The sequence below is a fragment of the Tribolium castaneum genome, chromosome 8 (genome assembly GCF_031307605.1).
Source record: "Tribolium castaneum strain GA2 chromosome 8, icTriCast1.1, whole genome shotgun sequence".
In the NCBI taxonomy this organism is placed as follows: Eukaryota; Metazoa; Arthropoda; class Insecta; order Coleoptera; family Tenebrionidae; genus Tribolium; species Tribolium castaneum.
The window spans coordinates 9,240,012-9,259,546 of record NC_087401.1 but is presented as its reverse complement, the minus strand read 5'-3'; the positions used below and the strand labels follow the sequence as shown (position 1 = coordinate 9,259,546).

Genomic DNA, 19,535 nt, shown 5'->3' with positions numbered 1-19,535 from the left:
TTTTATCAACAGAAATTACTTTCGGCATTTTAAATTAATATGCAGTAGAACTGACAACACAGCGAATTTTTGACAAGACAATGTCATAAAGACAGTACCTGACAGGACCTGAGGCCAACCTAACAAAAATATATCTACGCCTGCTGAGAATTTAAAACAATCGTGAACGGAAAATAATACTGATTCCAGCTGACTAGATCAGTAGTTGTTAAAAAAATTTAATTTAACCCACGACTACATTGTTCTAGATACTGTCAGGTTTGTCAGTTTTGCTAAAATTAAAATATGAATCACTTATACTACTAGTAGATCTTTTGATTGGAAGTCAAATATAATTTTTATACTATATAAGCAATTATTATGGATTATTATTATTTAAAAGATAAAAAACCAGTGTTGATTTAATTAAAGTTTTAAAAAATCAAACAAAGTATCCAGTGTTTTGGTTGCATCTTAGAACATGCCAGACGTAACCCACTATTGACTCACCCTGTACAATGGTCGTAAAGTTGCAAATTTAGTTACTTGTAAACTTGTAATAAAGTGAGGTTTTTCCTACATGTTGTTAATATTAAGAAAGTGAAATAAACGTATTACATGCTTTGAAATCAAACGTTCAAGAAATTAAAGCAATAATGTATTTTACGATCAGATGCAACATAAATAAAAAGATAAAGATTATAAAAAACATGCTTATTATTCTAAAATATAACAAATATGTTTGTAAGTTCATAATACTTTATGCAGAACCGTCATTACATTGTTATAAAATAATATTCTAAATTTAATTAATGAACGTAAATTTTTATTTTACTTTATGAAAACGTACTTTTAACCTCTTAGAAAACTAAAAAATAATAGTGTATTAAAAAAGAAGTTAGAAATAGAAATAGGATGGGTATTTTATGCTGTTTTTTACACTTTTTTCTTATTTTAATTAATTTTAATTATTTTTTTTATTAATTCTAACTATTTTTTTGTCGTCTAAGGAATTTTGTGTCAGTTGGTAACAATAATAAATAATAAATAAGGAAAAATTATGATTAAATCGATCGTAGAGTCACGATCAAAAAGAATGCTTTAATGGTTTCTTTTTTAATTATGACTGCACATGCACAAGAAACCAGACGTCAGGGCATGTGCCCCGGTGGAGATTATATCTGTTACTAAATTAAATAAAGCATTTAAAAATTGTTATTTTTGTTTACGTCACCCAATATTAATAGATAAAGTTGGAGACACCTAACTTTTGTCATAACTAGAAAACGCCAAAGAAAAAGATCAAAGTTATCTATGTTATAAAATAATATTCTAAATTTAATTAACGGACGTAAATTTTTATTTTACATTAGGAAAACGTACTTTTAACCTCTTAGAAAACTAAAAAATAATAGTGTATTAAAAAAAAAGTTAGAAAACGAGCCGTAGGCGAGTTTTCTATAGGATGGGTATTTTATGCTGTTTTTTACACTTTTTTTATTTTAATTAATTTTAATTATTTTTTTATTAATTCTAATTAATTTTTTTGTCGTCTAAGGAATTTTGTGTCAGTTGGTAACAATAATAAATAATAAATAACGAAAAATTATGATTAAATCGATCGTACAGTCACGATCAAAAAGAATGTTTTAATGGTTTCTTCTCTAATTATGACTGCACATGCACAAGAAACCAGACGTCAGGGCATGTGCCCCGGTGGAGGTTATATCTGTTACTAATTTAAATAAAGCATTTAAAAATTATTATTTTACGTCACCCAATATTTAATAGATAAAGTTGGAGGCACCTAACTTTTGTCATAACTAGAAAACGACAAAGAAAAAAATCAAAGTTATCTTTGTCAAGTGCCCAAATACGGTTTCAGAATATTTAAATATAATTTAGTTAATAATTTTTGAGTCTCATTGAATGTATAATACCTATGTACATAAAATATACATACTATAAAATGGTTTAACAGCTGTTGACGCAAAACCACAAAATATTTTTTGATTTATAATTTTTACATTTGTGATAATAGTAGTAATAAAATATGCTGATGATATATTTTTGAATTTCATTAAATTTCTGAGTACGATTTGAACACCTGGATTGTTAAACCAATTTTTGCTTATGAGTGGTAAACATGTTTGAATATTTGAAGGTATGGAGGAATATTACACAACTTTTTCTTATACCTGTGTATTTATAATTTTTTTAAAGGTTGTAACCATCGCAGTTTTATTCGTTTCTTATCTAATTGTATCTGTTCATGCAGAGGAAAGAAAAAATTATTGGGATTATTACAAGGTAGCCTATTAATGATTTGAATAAAATAAAATTAAAAATAAAAATTATTACTTTTTATTTACATCATCCACCCGCCATTGAAACAATAAAGTTAACAATTTTTGAAAAGTAATTGAAAAAATAAACTCTGGAAATATCTTGAAAGTATTTAAAGGGAAAGTTAGTTAAAACCTTCTTAAAATATTTGAATAACCAGAGCCTTATGATAGATTGAGTCAAAATTTCAGATAGATATACAGGGTGAGTCAATAGCGGGTTATTTAGAATTTCTTTAAATATGCAACCAATAATACCGATTACAGCTGACCAGACCGATAGTCGTTAAAAAATTTAAATTTAATCCTATGATTTAATCCAACATTACATTGTTTTGGGTAGTGTCAAGTTTGTCTTGACAGTTTTGCTAAAATTTCATTATGGATTATTATTATTTAAAAGATAAAAACCAGTGATGATTCAATTAATGTTATTAAAAATTAACAAAGTTCCAAGTGGTAAGTGCAGTTGGTAATTTTGGTTGTATCTTAGGACCTCTCAGAAGTAACCTACTATTGACTCACCCTGTATCTTTATTAAAAGTCACAATACTTTTAAGACGAAGCACTCATTATATTGTGATAGATAGTTTTAATATCTCTATTTCAGAAAATTATAAGATTGTTTTGTTTTATTTTTTATTTAAATTGTAAAGCGCAAAAATATTCGTTTTAAACTCAGAAATTTAATTTATAATAAACTTGCTGACGCAAAACTACACAAAACAATTGAAATTCTAGAAAAAATGTTTTTTTCATTTGGTACTCACGTAAATTTTTACATTTAGTGGTTCAACGTACCTAATAAAATTTATTACTAATAAAATAAAGGATTTTTGAATTTTTAAAATTTTAATTAACTACCTTAAAACTGATATATAAAGAATTGCTGAAATAGCGTCCTTATTAACCGATTTTTGTTTCTGTCTAGGAAATATCATGTTTGAATTTTTGAAGGTATGTAGGAATATTACAATTTTGATAAATATTGATAACTTTTTTTTAATAGGTTGTAACCGTAGCGGTTGTATTTGCTTCTTTTTTAATTATGACTGCACAAGCAGAAGAAACTAAAGGAAATTCTAGTCCTAACTGCATTGGAATGTACTGTTTTTAATTTGAATAATAACGTATTAAAAAAAGATTATTCTTGTTTACATCCCATGCCTTGAATTGAAGATTTTGACAATTTATTACATTAATAGATAATTGTTTCATTTAAAAAAGGGTATTAGACTGTTATTAGCAGAAATATGCTGTTTCAACACTATAAAAACGCCAACGTCGCATTTGCTCTCAAAATTAGCTGTTATAAATTATTCATGCACTTCAAAACATAATAGCTAATGTATTTTATAATTTCAATAAAAGATCTAATCATTAATAACTATTTTATAAATTTATCAATACTTATATTAAGAAAACTGATCGTTTTCGTTTTCATTCAACTTGACGTCTTCCATCCATTCTGTTTAAAAAAAGTTGGCAGTTCCAGATTTTGATTTATTTTGAAATAAACAGAATAAGACGTTAGTTTACATTTTTTATTGATATACAAATTTGTGTCTGAAAATTTGTAAAGATAGTAAAAAAATATATAGTAACAAAACTTTATCTTATCTTCACTTACAATATTACAAGTTATTATAACCCATTATTATTGTTATGTTTGGGTATTATCGATATATAAAAATGTGTTCCAAATTTTAAGGCGAATAAAGCATTTTCAATTTTTAAATTTCTTTTAATAACTACCTCAAAACTGGTATACAGGGTGTATTGTCTAAACCCCACATTAAAAGTATTGGTAGTTTTAATAATGATAGTTAATTAACAATTTGTATACAACCATAATCTCTTAGGTCATGCTCAATGAAAATATTTTCAATATTTTCGACTTTCTTGAAGGTAACATGGCAGTGTTCGTTTAAGAAAGACGCAGCCTGATGAAGATTTAATTAAAATCGAAACGTCGTTAAAAATATAAAGTTTAATTATTCCCTGCCTTAAACAACCAAAAACAATTTCTTCCGTCAAAAATTTTTCAAGGGCACAAATGTCATTTCAAAATAAAAAAATTGATCCAGATACGACAATTTTAAAATTAAACCAGAAATAAATCACAACTGAATCACACTAAAAACAAAATTTTACAAAAACTGTCGTACTAAAACTTTTATATATTCGTATAGTAAATAAACAATAACACTGATAAGACATATTTTAAACTTATAATTTTATAGTTAACAAGTATGCAAATGTCTTAGCTCATGTTGAAATATTTGAAAATATGTTGCACGTAAATTTTATATTTATTCGTTAATACAGGGTGCTCAAAAACTGGCGCACCAACTCAGTGGTACGTTATTGAGAAGCAAGTGCAGATTACGGGAAAAATGTTGAAAAAATTCCTAAAGTTATATTTTAAAAAATCTGGAGTTACAAACTTATTGTGTTAACTTCTTTAGTTTTCATTATTTTTTTATGTTTTTATGTTTCACACCAGGTAGTCGTTCCGTAACAAAACGATGAATAATTATTTTAAAATTTATTATAAGATTTTAGCAGTTTTTTTAATTTAAAAAAATTAAGATTTATCAAAAAAATCACAATGTGTAGATGTGCCAACACTGGGAATTATTTCCTAGAAAACCGTTTCAAAAATAATTTATTTTTATTGTTGCTCAAATTCAATTGCGATCATGACTGTTAGACAACGTTGCCACATAGCATTTACCTAAAATTAGTTATTTATCAATAACTTTAATACAAAGAATTTTTTTACTATTTTTACCTTTATATGTAACCACTTCTCTACCACACACCATTGAGTTGGTGCGCCAGTTTTTGAGCACGCTGTATTATTTTTCGTAATTTACAAACATCGCTCGGTATGCGTCTATTGTCAAATTATGACAGCACATGTATTAAGTGTTTTCATTTAAATTTTTATATTTTTAAAAATAATTAACACAGTCAATAAATGAATGAATTTTGGTAGGTACATTATTATTGTTAAACTGTATAATGAGAGAAAAATTTTGTTTTTTACTTTTGGTTCACTGTGTAGAAAATAAATTATTATTCTTTCGTAAAAAATAATGATTAGTTTGCAATAATTACATTTTTAATAAAGCATACGTTATCACATTTTAAAAAAATGTACAACCGGGTAATTATTGCTTTAATTAACATTTGAAAAGGTATATAAAGACTTCATATCATAGTAAACATAACGTATTCTTATTCTTCATCGAGTAGAAACATGTCCAAATATCTAAAGGTACGCTAGTTAGGGTAACACTTTTTTTTATTTATTAATAATTTTTTTTAGATTACCACCATTTTTGCATTATATGCGTATTGTATGTTTTTGATGGCATACGGAGAAGAAAAGAAAGGACTTGATATACAATATTAATAGATGTGAACTAATTTCTTGAAATGTGAAAATAAAAGAAATGTATTTGCTATTTCACAAATAAAGCACTTGATAAAACTATGACTTCTTTTCTCCCCTACCACAACTTTTTATATCCTACTAAGTAATAATTCTTGTTACAACTGGAGAACTATAAAATACAAATACAATCGTAAAAATATTATTTTGAGTCAAAATCAAAATGTCGAAAGCAAATATCTTAATTAACTGAGATACTGACCAAAAAAGTGGGAACACTTTTTATGTAATTTGTCCAATATTTTTAGTCAGTGTAGCAAATAAAATCTTTTCTTTCTTCTGTTTGTTCTCTTGAATAATTTTTCCTTGAGTGTTGTCCTATAAAGCTTTGAACTACGGAGAACTATAACTTAGGAAACGAATCGAGATACAAAATCGTAGAATTTTCTGAACCAAAAAAATAGTACGGTTGTCTCAGCGCCAAATTGTTTAGAATTAATTTAAATTTAGATCAAACCAATTGAGAATTACTTGAAAAAATGGAGAAATGTTGATATTTGCATGCTTAACAGACAGAAAACCTAACGACTAACATTTTTTAAAATTTTAAAATTATTTAAAATTTAAAAATAATAATAATAATACGGTTAGAGACACAAGAAGGATCTTAGAAAGAAATTTGTATAGAATTGAATTTACATTAAAAAAGTCTAAGAAATCATATCTCACGTACGGATTCGTTTAACTTTACCGGTGGTCAAGTAACGGAAAGTTAATGTATACTTAAACTGTAGCAGATAGAATATGGTGTTGCAAACTTTTTTATAAAAAATTAAATTCTCTACAACTTTGTTCCTTACACATTTCTTGTATCTTCAACCGTATTCCCAGCGTTTTGACAAATATGCGACGGTGCGCAAAAAATATGGCTTTGTGTTCCACCTTATATTTTTGCAAACGCTGCAAATACGGTTGAAGATACAAAAAAAGTGTAAGGAACAAAGTTGTAAGGAATTAAATTTTCTACAAAAAAGTCCACGACACCCTATTTCCATCTTCAACGGTTTAGGTATAAATTAACTTTCCAATACTTTACCACTGGCAAAATGAAGCTTGAGTGCCTTTGAACGACTTTGAGGCTTTAATGGTTGAAGATAGCCATATGGTTTCTCGGACTTTTTTGTAGATAATTTAATTCTCTACAACTTTGTTCCTTACACCTTTCTTGTATCTTCAACCGTATTCCCAGCGTTTTGACAAATATGCGACGGTGCGCAAAATATATAGCTTATTATTATCAATTTGTGTTCCACCTTATATTTTTGCAAACGCTGCGAATACGGTTGAAGATACAAAAAAAGTGTAAGGAACAAAATTGTAGAGAATTAAATTTTCTACAAAAAAGTTCACGACACCATGTTTCCATCTTCAACGGTTTAGGTATAAATTAACTTTCCAATACTTTACCACTGACAAAATAAAGCTTGAGCGTCTTTGAACAACTTTGGGGCCTTAATGGTTGAAGATAGCCATATGGTCTCGCAAACTTTTTTGTAGCAAATTTAATTTTCTACAACTTTCATTCTAACATTTTTCTTACATCTGTAACCGTGTTCGCAGCGTTTTGAAAAATATGGAGCAGAGTGAAGTTTGAAATTTTTTTAAATATAGTTTATAACAAAATTGTTGCATCATGTTTAGGTCTGTATTTATTTATCGTTTGCTATGTGTAAAAGCTATACAAATCCAACCGTTTATAAAATTTATTGCTTTTAAAACCTACACGGTCATGAAACAACCGCGCTCTCTGGCGACATTAACGGAACTATCGAGAACAGGAACGTTTTATTTGCACGTGGTTTCGTATCCTAGCCTTTAGATATCCGTACTTTGATCGAAAAACTGTTTACATAACTTATCAATTAAAATGAAATGGAAATGAAAACAACAGTTTTTAAATCAGTTGTTTGTATTTTTGGGTATATTATAGAAAAGACATTAAAGAGACTGTTCTTTTATAAACTTGTGAACGTCTTTCACATTTTTTCTTTCTCAAATTGCTCGCATTACAAAAATGAGCTTCGTTAAAATAATGGTCAACTTTGACGCACAATAATTTAAAGTGCAACTTCGATAAAGCTCATCAATAAAACAAGAACAATTATTTCGTGTTATCTATTTATGAAAATTAAAATTGCGATTACGACCGCAATTAAATTTTAATTACTGTTTTAGTAGGTATATAAAGAATTCGACCACTGGGTAAATTCGCCAAAAACATGTCTAGTGTTTTGTATTTCGTATTGGTTATAGTCATGGTCTTGTTTTTCTTCGGTCTAATTCTGGCCAGAGAAACGCAAGATCGCAAAAAAGGTAGTAGTAAGTATGGTCAACTTAAACACTTACTGACTTTTTTGTTCAGAATTTTGAACCTAAATTGGGGGAATACCTGACCGGAACGGACGCTACAAAATCTTCTAGACGTTTCCACAAAAACATGTATTTATATGTTAATCATAATTTAAAATAAATATGGATAAAGCAGCCATGAAAACTACAGTATTGCCACATTAGACGAAACGTAGCAAAATTTGAAACATGTGTAAGGTCATCAAAACCGGATTCGACTCTTCCTGTACTCCTTTACCTTTATGCTGACACCAATTCTTGATTTTTCCTAGTTCGTTCACTTTCCGCAGCCATCTCAAGACTACAATTGACGCAAAAAAGCAACCTTGAACTAGCGTAAAATAAAATTTCTTCGAAACCTGTTGTAACTGTTTCATGGTTTCTTCACTAGACATACTTCCAAATGATGTAACCATATACTACCGCAAGCAGATTGCGAAACGATTTTTGTGGAAATCGGGCCCAGATGTGGCATTTCCACTTTTATGGAAAGGAAAACTCATCGAGTCTTCTACAGTGATTTACCAACCTTGGAAGGCGTTAACTTGTAATTACCTTGGCGATTGGATTTATACAACAGAGAATTTTCGTTCTCTTCACTGTCTCAAGTGACTCACGCCAGTAAAAGTACAAGTAATTACGATTAATTATGCGTGACAATGTCGGTGTAAGCGTACAAAGGATTAGCCTTGTTAAAGATCGCCGATTGTTGCACTAAAAGTTTGAAAAATCCGAAGTAAAAGTTAATATCGTGATTAGTCGATTTTCCCGAGGCAATGCCGCCTCAATAACAGTCTCTGTTACAGACTTGTACACACGACGTCGTAACACCTGACACACATTCGTCTATATTGTATTTGGTTATGGCGATGTCCACGTTTTGCTCAAATATGGCCATTAAAGCGAGAGAAATCGCGGTTGTTTTGGTTCTGTGGGGTTGGCAACGGCGTCAATGACCCGCAAATGTCAACCCCCGACCCAACATAACCTCAAATCGGCGCTTTCGCTATGTTAATCCGAAAACAATCACAACTAATTGCCTTGCTCTAGTTGATACATTGTCGATTTGCATTTAAAATAGTTACATCAACAAAATTGTGCAAACTGTGTAGCTTTTTGGCAGTGAAACTTGACCGTGAAGTCGAAATATGACGGCGAAAGCAAAAACGAATTTGTAAATATCTAGCGTGATTCTCGAAGGTCGATTTTTCGATAAGTGGTCGCGACATCGTGTCATTTAATTAATTAACAGTAAACGGTTAATTTACATACAATGTGGACAAATTTCCCACTCGATCGTCTTGCCTACTTTTAGGCTAATTAACCCAATTATTTCTCACTTGTGTATAAAATTCATATTTGATGTTGAAAGAGAATATTCACTGGGTATTATTAGTTTCGAAATCAATACACAGTGATGTGGTTTGTTGGGTAATTACCAAAGGTGTTGAAAAAATGAACTCGATTTGCCTGAAAACTCGCCCCAAAATTCGTTGCGCAAGCTGAAAATGTGGCTTTTTTAATTAAAATTACTAATTGAATAGATTACAGTGTTTCGTTTAATTAGCTTAATACAGAGTGAATTTGTTGACTTATTATTACAACAATATCAGCTGTTTATTTTTTTACCAGATGCTTAACCTACCACAACCTGTGATAGTGTTTGATAACAATAATTATGTTTAATTGCAGTCGCTGTTTGCGTCTTTTTGTAATTAATTTCTCATTTACGGTTCATATTTAAAACAACTTTGGATAATTGCTGTGCTGGAAGGTTATTTTTTTTACCTAAGTTTAAATCAAATTATTATATTTTATAACTTTATTGAAATAATAGCAAATTCTCAGGAGTGTTTTGACACAATGATGCAAACAATTTAATTAGCATTTGCAGTTTTATGGACAATTAATATTGAGCAACGCGAACTATTATCTTTTAAGTGGAAACACAAGTTTAAGGACAAGTCGTCTGCTGGACAAAGATGTAAATATACACCGATAGCAGGAGAGCAAAAGAGAGAGATATATAACAGATCAGTTTTGGATTCAAAGCTTAAGCACAATTTTTTATTAATATTATTATTCTGTACAGAGTTTCAACTAGAATTGATAAAATTTAAATTAACAAAAATAAAATTATATTTGGGACACCCTGTTTATTTGAAGCAACTAAAATTAAAATTATGGTTTAGTGAATAACTGTCACACTGTTAGACAAAGATGCATTAATACCACATTGCGTTATAAAAACAAAGATGGAAAATAACAGACACCATAAAAGTCGTTACATTTTGTAATTAGAAATTAGAATTAAAGAAAATTTGTTATTCTAAATTCTGATAAGTCAAATAGTAATTTATTTTTTGATATGTACTAATTTGACTAATTACATTAGTAATCTAATTATTACTTGTATTACTTGATTCATAAATGAATTTTACTCATCAAGAATAATTAATAAAAAAAATTAAAAAAATGTTTGAACACCTTAAGAAATACTTCAAATTTGCTATAGAAACCTCATATCATTAGAAAGCGTATGAAAAATGCTATCAACACGTGTAAAGAAATACATGGTCTTTCATTAAAAAAAAGAGTTATTCAGCTTTTGCCGTTTTTGCACACCCTGTACATTATCTGCATGTTTCAAGTAAAAGTCGACTATTTGCTAAAACTACAAGATAAATATAAATAGGCTACTTCGCAGTAATTTTTCAAAGATTTGTTTTTTTTTATAACAAAAAATTAAACAATTCCGAAACAAAAAAGATAGGCCCTTAATATTTTATATTACATAAAATAATAAAATTTTTATATATTATATAAATATTAAATATTATATATTATATATTTATATTAAATTTTTTATATTATATAAAATATTTATATAAAGTTACATTATTTTTGGCGTAGAATCAATCCAATTATATACAAATATATAGAATGTTCTATTTAAAAAACTATAACTTTGATTCACCAGTCCGTATAAAACCCTATGTATGATAAAAATATTTTTATTTTATGGACTTTAAGTCGATCTACCTGATACAAAAAAGTTATAGACCAGTTGCACACCCCCGGGGCACTCTGTATATACCAAGTTTCTTTAGATAAATAAAAATATTAAAGGAGAGATAAGGTGAATAGTTCCAATGTTTTTTTGTGTTTTGGAGTTTTGTTATTATTATTGTGTTGTGTTTGTGTTAATAGTTTTAACTTTTTATATTTTTATCGAAACAACTAAATTATAACTGCTGAGTGAGATTTAATAAGACCTACTTTTAGACAGAGTTGCATAAATACCATTTTATGAGCAAAATAAAGAGGAAAAATAACATACCACCTGAGAGTTGTAATTCTATCTACAAATTCGCTTTAACACTGAATTGTAGTTTTCGATAAATTAAATTAGAAAAAAATAATACTTTTATAAATTGTGAATTGCACAAACTCATTGAATCTGGTGTTAAACAAAGATGAATCAATATATATCAAATTTTATTAGAGGAATACAGATAATAAATAATAGTGAGCTGAGAATACATTTTTTTTTTGGTTCAAGTAGGAAGTTTCTATATTTTAAAAATTTACTGTCATTGTGTTCACGAACGAAAAAAACCTCTTAATAGAAAAAAAATAATTTATTAGTGAAACACCCTCTTAATATGTCAGTTTTTTATGTCTCTTAAACAAATAGAACTAGCAACCAGACCTGATCTCTACTATTGTTAGATAAAAATATGTCTTAAAACAACGTTAGAAAAAAAGAAAAAATACTTGTATTATTTCCAGCCTTGTTTTTAGCTAGAGTTGCTGAAGTATATTAGACAAAAAATGTATTTATTACTAGATTGTAATTGAGACACTCTGTATTCTACAACTGTTTCATGTCAACTTATTAGTTTAGAAGTGTAAAGAATCACTGGGTTGTGTACAGGGTGTTTCAGCAAAAATTCCTGAATTTTAAATAAAAAAAACTAAAGTAACTTTTTTTAGTAGAATCACTGAATTGGACGTATAATGTTAGTCAGACACATTAGTACAAAATTTCATCAGAAAAATTATAACAAACCACCTGTACGTATTATATAAATTCAGTTGTTCACTGAATTGTGTTAGAATTTCAAATATAAATTAAAGCAACATAAAATTAAACAATCTTATAGTTGAAGCAAAGTGTTAAAACAAAAATTTCTCCTCAAATGTAAAATAGAAAAATGAATAATTTATTATACTTGAGACACCCTGTTAATATTTCTATTCTTTATGTTCACTGACGAGACCAAGAAATGTAGAGAAAGACATTGTCTTTGTGTAACTTCGTTTCTACCTAACTATATACAGGGTGAGTCATTGATATGGGCGAGCTCGATTGCTCCTACACTGTCAAATATATCGAAATAAATCAAATAGGAAAAATCACTGCAAATGGAAAGTCAAAGTGTACGCCTTAAAATTATTTTGCCCTATACAGGGTGTTTCATTTTTACAGTGCAGCCTTTAACATAGTTTTTTTAAATGGCACCCCCTGTGTATTTGTACATATTAAAATTTGCATTTTTTAGGCTTTATAAATCAGTTTAGTTCTTGCAATTTACTTTAACCGTTCAAAAGTTATTTAATTTTTTCTACAATTTTGTGCGTCTGCAGGCACATTATTAAAAAATCGCAGTGCCCTTGGTTTCCGGGATATCAAGTTGGGACTTTGTCTGTAGGTAAACACATGTCTGAGGTGTCTTTTGGTGATAAAACCATACATTTTCATTGTAGCATCACCTAGCTGTGACATATTAATTTTTTTAAAATTTGAAGGACCATAACTTGATTTTTTTAAATAAAATGCCCTCTGTATTTTATTACTAATTATTATTCAGCGTCTTATTTTACATCTTTTTTACCTCCTAAGTTTTTTCCAAAAGTTGATAGTAAAGAGATAATTCCAACTCAATATCTCAAAAACCAAGCCCACTGCGATTTTTTAATTATGTGCGTCCAGACGCACAAAATTGTAGGAAAAACTAAATAACTTCTGAATGGTTAAAGGAAATTGCAAAAAGTAAACTGATTTATAAAGCGTAAAAGGTGCAAATTTTAATATGTACAAATATACAGGGGGTGCTATTTAAAAAAACATTGAAAAAAACAAGTTAAAACAGCATTTTTTACAAAAAAATAACATAAAAAAGTTATAATTACGACAAGATTTGACCCACTGACGCAATAACTGAAATGAACTGTCATTAGAAAAATGGGAAAAAATGGTATTTAAATTATTATTGCTAAAGTGCAAATTAGAAAAAAATATTCATTATTAATAGATTATAGTTGAGACACTCTGTATTCTACAACTGTTTCATGGCCAATTTATTAATAAATAAATTAACAGATCATTAATTTGAGGACAGTTGAATTGCAAATTAATGAAAGTGTATTTTTAGCACAATTGCAATTTGGTTTTGCTTTCTTATATTTTCGTGAAGGCAGTAAAAGTAAAACTTTTCAATCACATTTATCACAAACGTAGATAAGAGGCTTTTTACTGTAGTATTTCACTGATTAAAGTGGGTATTGTTTAATGAGCTGAAAATTTGGTTATTGTTGATTGAAATTTAAATTCAATTGTTGTTTGTTTTTTGAACAAATGAAGGAAATTAATTTCCATTGCAACTCTTAGGAATTCGAAACGTGTGGGTTACCTACTACAAACCTTCCTTCAGGTCATAATAACCAATAATTTATTGGAACAGTTAGTTAACATTACGTTAAGTAACATTATACCAATGTTGTCACAGTTAATTGCCTTGTTATTGAATCAAATGTCTTGCCACTGAGAAAATATCCTGGTCAACAGGAACTACAACTTACCAAATTTTGATTTTGTTCAGTTCTTTTTTCCTGTTTTCGGGAACATTTCTCAGTCCATCGATAAAAGGGTGCCTTAGTTTTGGGGCCATTTTTCGCACTTAACTGACAGTTATTTGAGCAAAAAAAATTAATTCGCACACCTTCACCTACCACTCAACATTTCGCGTCTGCCAGCAGTTCGCGGCGATTTTGAAACGGAAAGTTGATATAGTGGGGATATCAACCGTGGAAATGGAAAGTGAGTTGATGAAACTGAGACCAGCGGTGGATTTTGATGACGTTACCGAATATCTCTTCTGCAATGTCGCCGCTTTCTTCAAAGAGAAAGAAGAAAAATTGCGCAGAGGGATAACTGCACGCGAAAGTGCGATAAAGTCTGAAGAAAACATGAAAAAACCTTTGGTGTTTCTTGCTCTTATAGGATTATGAACCGTCTAAGTGTAAATGAAAAGAATACCATTTAAGAAATTATAAAATAGTATCTAAAAATAAGTAGAGACCGGATTTTAAGAAACTTTTCTACAGTTTTTAAAGGCTTTTCTTAAAATTCAAAATAAACTTGTTTTGTTAAAAATGCAAATATTTGACACCCATTTATTTTACCTAAATTTCTAAATTGAATTCTCAAGCTAAATTATTGGTACTCGTCTGTCAGTTTTTGACAATTTTTTTGTTAAAATTTTTATTTGCGCGCGTTTATTTAAAATGTCACAGCCTTTGCGATAAATGAATAATATTTTTTGCATTTGATAATTGAAGGTTTGAAGAGTCTTCTACAATTTTCAAAATTGTCAACTGTCAAAATTCATGGCTAATATGATGTTTTCAAAATGGTTATAAAAAACTGTTATAACACAGTTTTTTTTTAAATAAAACAACTTTATTTTCTTAACGGAAATCGAAAGAACATCGATATCTATGGTGATTTTTATAAATACGTCCTATTCAGAAATAAAATTAACTAGACGCTCTCTGGTGATGACTTTTGAACTATGTCGAAAACAGTAAAGAAATTTTCGTAATTCTACATTTAACTGACATTTAATGAATTGTTCAACAATTTTGCGTGTATAGTGTTAATTACTTACAATAGAAAGAATTACTTTAAAAGTACGTGGTGGTAAATACTAGCGTTGACTTTGGTTCTGTAGTTTTTCGTGGTATAAAGTGTTTATTGTTGGAACTTGAAAGTGGATAAAAAGTGAAAAATATTTAAATTTTGATTACAAAGTGTTATCAAACAGTTGTCTAATTAAAGATTATAAGTAATGGATCACAGCGAACACAAAGTTTGGCTCAAGAAACCAATAAATTAGTGAAGTGTGTGAATTTTAGGTTAGAATTTTCCACTGAAAAAATCATGAAATGCTGCGGTAAATCTACAAAATTACAATAAAGATTAACAACTGCTAATACACTTAAACGTAAATTATTCCAAAAGGTAGGCTTTTCAATGTCTTTGTAATAATTTTCCAATAAAGAAAGTGAACCAAACAGTCATTCGTTATTCGTGTTTTCCTCGTCATCTCTCATTTGTCAACATAAGTTTCTTGCATCAAAGATGCAATAATCATTCCGCATAGGCAATGTAATAATTGTGAAGCCCCAAAATTCGTACAACGCTCAAAATATCCGAATAAACATTTTCCCGCCATTTATAGTTACTGTTTTCGACCTAGCTCAGTGGCGCCCCCAACGGTAATTTTACTTCCGAATACCTATCTGTTGCGGTTTTTGAAAAAAATCACAAAAAAACTGATTTTACTTCGTAATTTTCATAGTTAATCAAGTAGACCTTGCGAAATGGTCAACAATTGTTTAACTTAATATACACCGATTGCATGAGAACAAAAGAAAGAGATATATAACAGATCAGTTTTGGATTCAAAGCTTATTAATAAGCACAATTTTTTATTAATTTTATTATTTTGTACAGTGTTTCAACTAAAATTAAAATTATTGTGTACTGAATAACTGTCAGACTGTTAGACAAAGACGCATTAATACCAAATTACGTTATAAAAATAGAGAAGAAAAATAACAGACACTCTAAAATTCGTTATAATAGAAATTAGAATTAAAACTTATATTAATTATAACATGTATTTTTTTATTTATTTTTATATTATTTATTAATTATAATGAAAAATATATCAAAAATTTTACAAACTCATAGCTGACACTATTGTTTTGTGAGTGAAGTGAACTTGCGCTTAAACTAGGTGAATAGGTATATACCAAGTTTCTTTAGATAAATAAAGATATTAAATGAGAGACAAGTTGAATGTAGATAATTCCAGTGTTTTTTTGGGTTTTGGAAATTTTAAAGTGTTTTTGTTATTGTTAGTGTGGTATTGTGTTTGTGTTAATAGTTTCAACTTTTATATATTTATCGAAACAACTAAAATATAACAGTTTGGCGAAATTACAATAAATTAGATCTACTGTTAGATAGAGATGCATAAATACCATTTTATGAGCAAAATAAAGAGGGAAAATAACATAGCACCCGAGAATTGTAATTTTCTTTACAAATTCTCTTTAACAATGGAAATATTTGACACCCATTTATTTTTTCTAAATTGAATTCTCAAGCTGATTTATCCAAATTATTGGTACTTGTCTGTCATAGTTTTTAACAAATGTCAATATTTTTGTTAAAATTTTTATTTGCAAGCGTTTATTTAAAATATCACAGTCTTTACGATAAGTGAATAATATTTTTTGCATTCGATAATTGAAGATTTGAAGAATCTTCTAGAATTTTCAAATTGTCAACTGTCAAAATTCATATGATGTTTTCAAAATGGTTATTTAAAAACTGTTTTTTTAATACAGTTAAACAGTTTAAAACAGTTTTTAAATAAAACAACTTTATTTTCTTAACGGAAATCGAAGACGAAAGAACATCGATATCTATGGTGATTTTTATAAATACGTCGTATACCTATCTGTTGCAGTTTTTGAAAAAAATCACAAAAAAACGGATTTTACTTTGTAATTTTCATAGTTAATCAAGTAGACCTTGCGAAATGGTCAACAATTGTTTAACTTCAATATTTTATTTAACTTTTAGCTGGTTTATTATCAAATAAACAGTAAAACAATAACATTTAATTATGGTTTATTAAAACTTAGTGAATTATATTAAGTAACTCAGTCTGCCATCGAATTTTGAATTTCTTGACAAAAAAATAGTAAACAAATCAAACATTTCTTTTAGTTAATAGCACAATTTTATCGTATTTCTCGAAAATTTACTTTAATAAAAATGAAAATAATGACCTAAATTTTAGTTTTTTGCAATTACTTCAAAAACTGTAAGAGATAGATATAGAAGGTGTTAATAAAAGTCTGCATAAAAATCGATTGAGTCATTCTATTTGAAAAAACTGATTTATAATCATTTTTTATCATCATTTAAAAAAATCATTGTAGCTTTGCAATTTGACAGCTGAGAATCGTGAAGATTTGAGAAGACTTTTCGAACCTTTGGCTATCAAATGTAAAAAGAAATATTTATTTATTTTAAAAGGTTTACAAGCTGTGATATTTTAAATAAACCCCTGCAAATAAAAGTTTGTTTAAAAAAATTGGCATACGTCAAAAACTATAACAGATAAGTAATAACAACTAAAATACATTTTACTCATTTTAAAAAGGTGAATTAAAAAATGCAATAAAAATGAGTAGTTACTGTTTAAAATTTTTAAGTTGGCGCCAATTTCTCATTGTTTCGGAAATTCAGCCATTTTGAAAATAATTTAGGTGAATTCAGAATAGTCGATTTGGATTGTATAAAAAATCTTAAAGCTCTAGCTGCATTAAAAGTTAAAAAGTTTCTAATGTAGTTCCTAAAAGAATCAGCCTGTATAATTATTTTATTTTACATCTAAAAAAAATTTGTTTTTTAGGCTTCCAGTATTTTAGCTTTTTAGTTTCTTAATTCCTTCCAGTATTTCATATTATTATTCAATTCTACAATTTTTTAGTTATTCATGATTTTACTATCTTATCTAATAATGTACAGCCAGGGACAAAATGAATGGCACCCCAAGCGTATCGACTCTAATTTGAAGAGACGAAACGTTTCGGCTACCATAAATCTTTTTGGTTGTAAAATTACCACTTCATGAAATCCAATGTTCAAACGTTTCAAGACTTTTAGGTTACACTTTAGGTCAGCTTACAGAAATTAAAATTTAATTCAGAATTAGACTAATTCTAATTAAAACGCCTCTGGTAAACGTCAATTTAATCGCGATTTAAAAATTAAGTATTATTTTAAAGATCTGTAATGCTGGCCACGAAAATAATAAAATATTTGTTTCAGACGTTTAAAATAATTTTTGCTTACTTTCAACCTTACTAAGGGGCGGTTTATAGAAAGCATCATTAAATTTTAATTCGTTGTTAAAAGTTAATCACGCGAATAGAATTGGTTCAACTTGGTGACGTGCTCAGTTAATCACGCATTTAATTGTGGATAAAATTAATATAAACTGGTTCTAAATTTTTGTTTATTGTATTTATTTATTACTATCTTATCTATCAATATACTCGTATAGTTAGTCTAATATAAATTGATTTTTTGCTGTATTTTCTGTATTGTTTATACATACAAGTTATTCTATTTTTTTACCTATATAATAATGAATTGAATAAAAGTGTGAATTTATTGATTAAATGATAGCAACGAAGAGATTGTCGTTCTCTCGTTTTTAAACAATTTTTTGCACGATTGAGCTCTATTTGATTGCTTCATCATAATATACTTAAGGTCGGTTTTATAATCTAAATAAAGAGTCTTTAAAGTTAATGTTGATATAGAATGTGAAATTTTTGGCAACAAATCCGTAGTAACCAGCACATTATAAACAAATTTTTTTCTCAATTTTTTCGATGATTTACCATTTTGGCATCAAAGGTATCCACTTTTTATAAAAATGAATGTGTACTCAATCAGGTAAAGTAAATAAGAGATGATTTAGAGCCGGTTTATATGTAGAAACGTCTTTAATTTAATCCGCAATTAAATGCGTGTCCAAATTGAGCCACCTTTTTAACAACGAAATCATTTTATTTTATAACTACGAGGCGAATGGGATGAGCTGATGATAGATAAATAAATAAATACAATAAACAAAAATTTAGTAAAGTTAAGAGTAAGCAAAAATTATTTATAACGTCTGAAAAATATATTATTTTATAAGCCGATTTCCAGAACATTTGATAGCAATTAAATTTTAATTCGCGATTAAGTTGACGTTCGTCAATGCAAAATAAATGACATTTTTATTCGAATTAGTTTAATTCTGAATTAAATTTTAAATAACATCCTAAGTGTTATTTAAATCAAGAAAATTTACAAAAAATATTCAATAATTTAAAACAAATCTTAGAATAAAAATGGTATTTTTATGTCTGAAAATGTTTTTAAGATGATCCAATGGGGTGCCATTGAATTTGTCCCTGGCTGTACTTACTTTGTAGTTTCATAATAACTCTTTCAATCACTTAGATCTACAAAATTTTAA

The 19,535-nt window shown here is 28.2% G+C and overlaps 1 protein-coding gene and 3 long non-coding RNA genes across 4 annotated transcripts in view; 3 read left to right on the top strand and 1 right to left on the bottom strand.

The window, feature by feature from the left end:
* LOC660488 (alpha-tocopherol transfer protein) overlaps positions 1 to 14,219 on the bottom strand; it is a 28,593-nt gene extending 14,374 nt beyond the window's left edge. The window contains exon 1 of the mRNA XM_966716.5: positions 13,999 to 14,219. Within this exon, the coding sequence (XP_971809.2) occupies positions 13,999 to 14,087 (89 nt within the window). The 5' untranslated portion in view covers positions 14,088 to 14,219. The remainder of the gene's footprint in view (positions 1 to 13,998) is intronic.
* LOC107398127 (uncharacterized) lies at positions 3,154 to 3,483 on the top strand. Its single transcript, XR_001575073.2, has 2 exons — positions 3,154 to 3,281; positions 3,334 to 3,483. It is a non-coding gene; the product is annotated as an uncharacterized LOC107398127 (long non-coding RNA).
* Positions 5,484 to 5,826, top strand: LOC107398124 (uncharacterized). Its single transcript, XR_001575070.2, has 2 exons — positions 5,484 to 5,607; positions 5,659 to 5,826. It is a non-coding gene; the product is annotated as an uncharacterized LOC107398124 (long non-coding RNA).
* LOC107398125 (uncharacterized) lies at positions 7,959 to 8,496 on the top strand. The gene is made up of 2 exons (XR_001575071.2): positions 7,959 to 8,097; positions 8,147 to 8,496. It is a non-coding gene; the product is annotated as an uncharacterized LOC107398125 (long non-coding RNA).
* Positions 14,220 to 19,535: the final 5,316 nt, after the last annotated feature.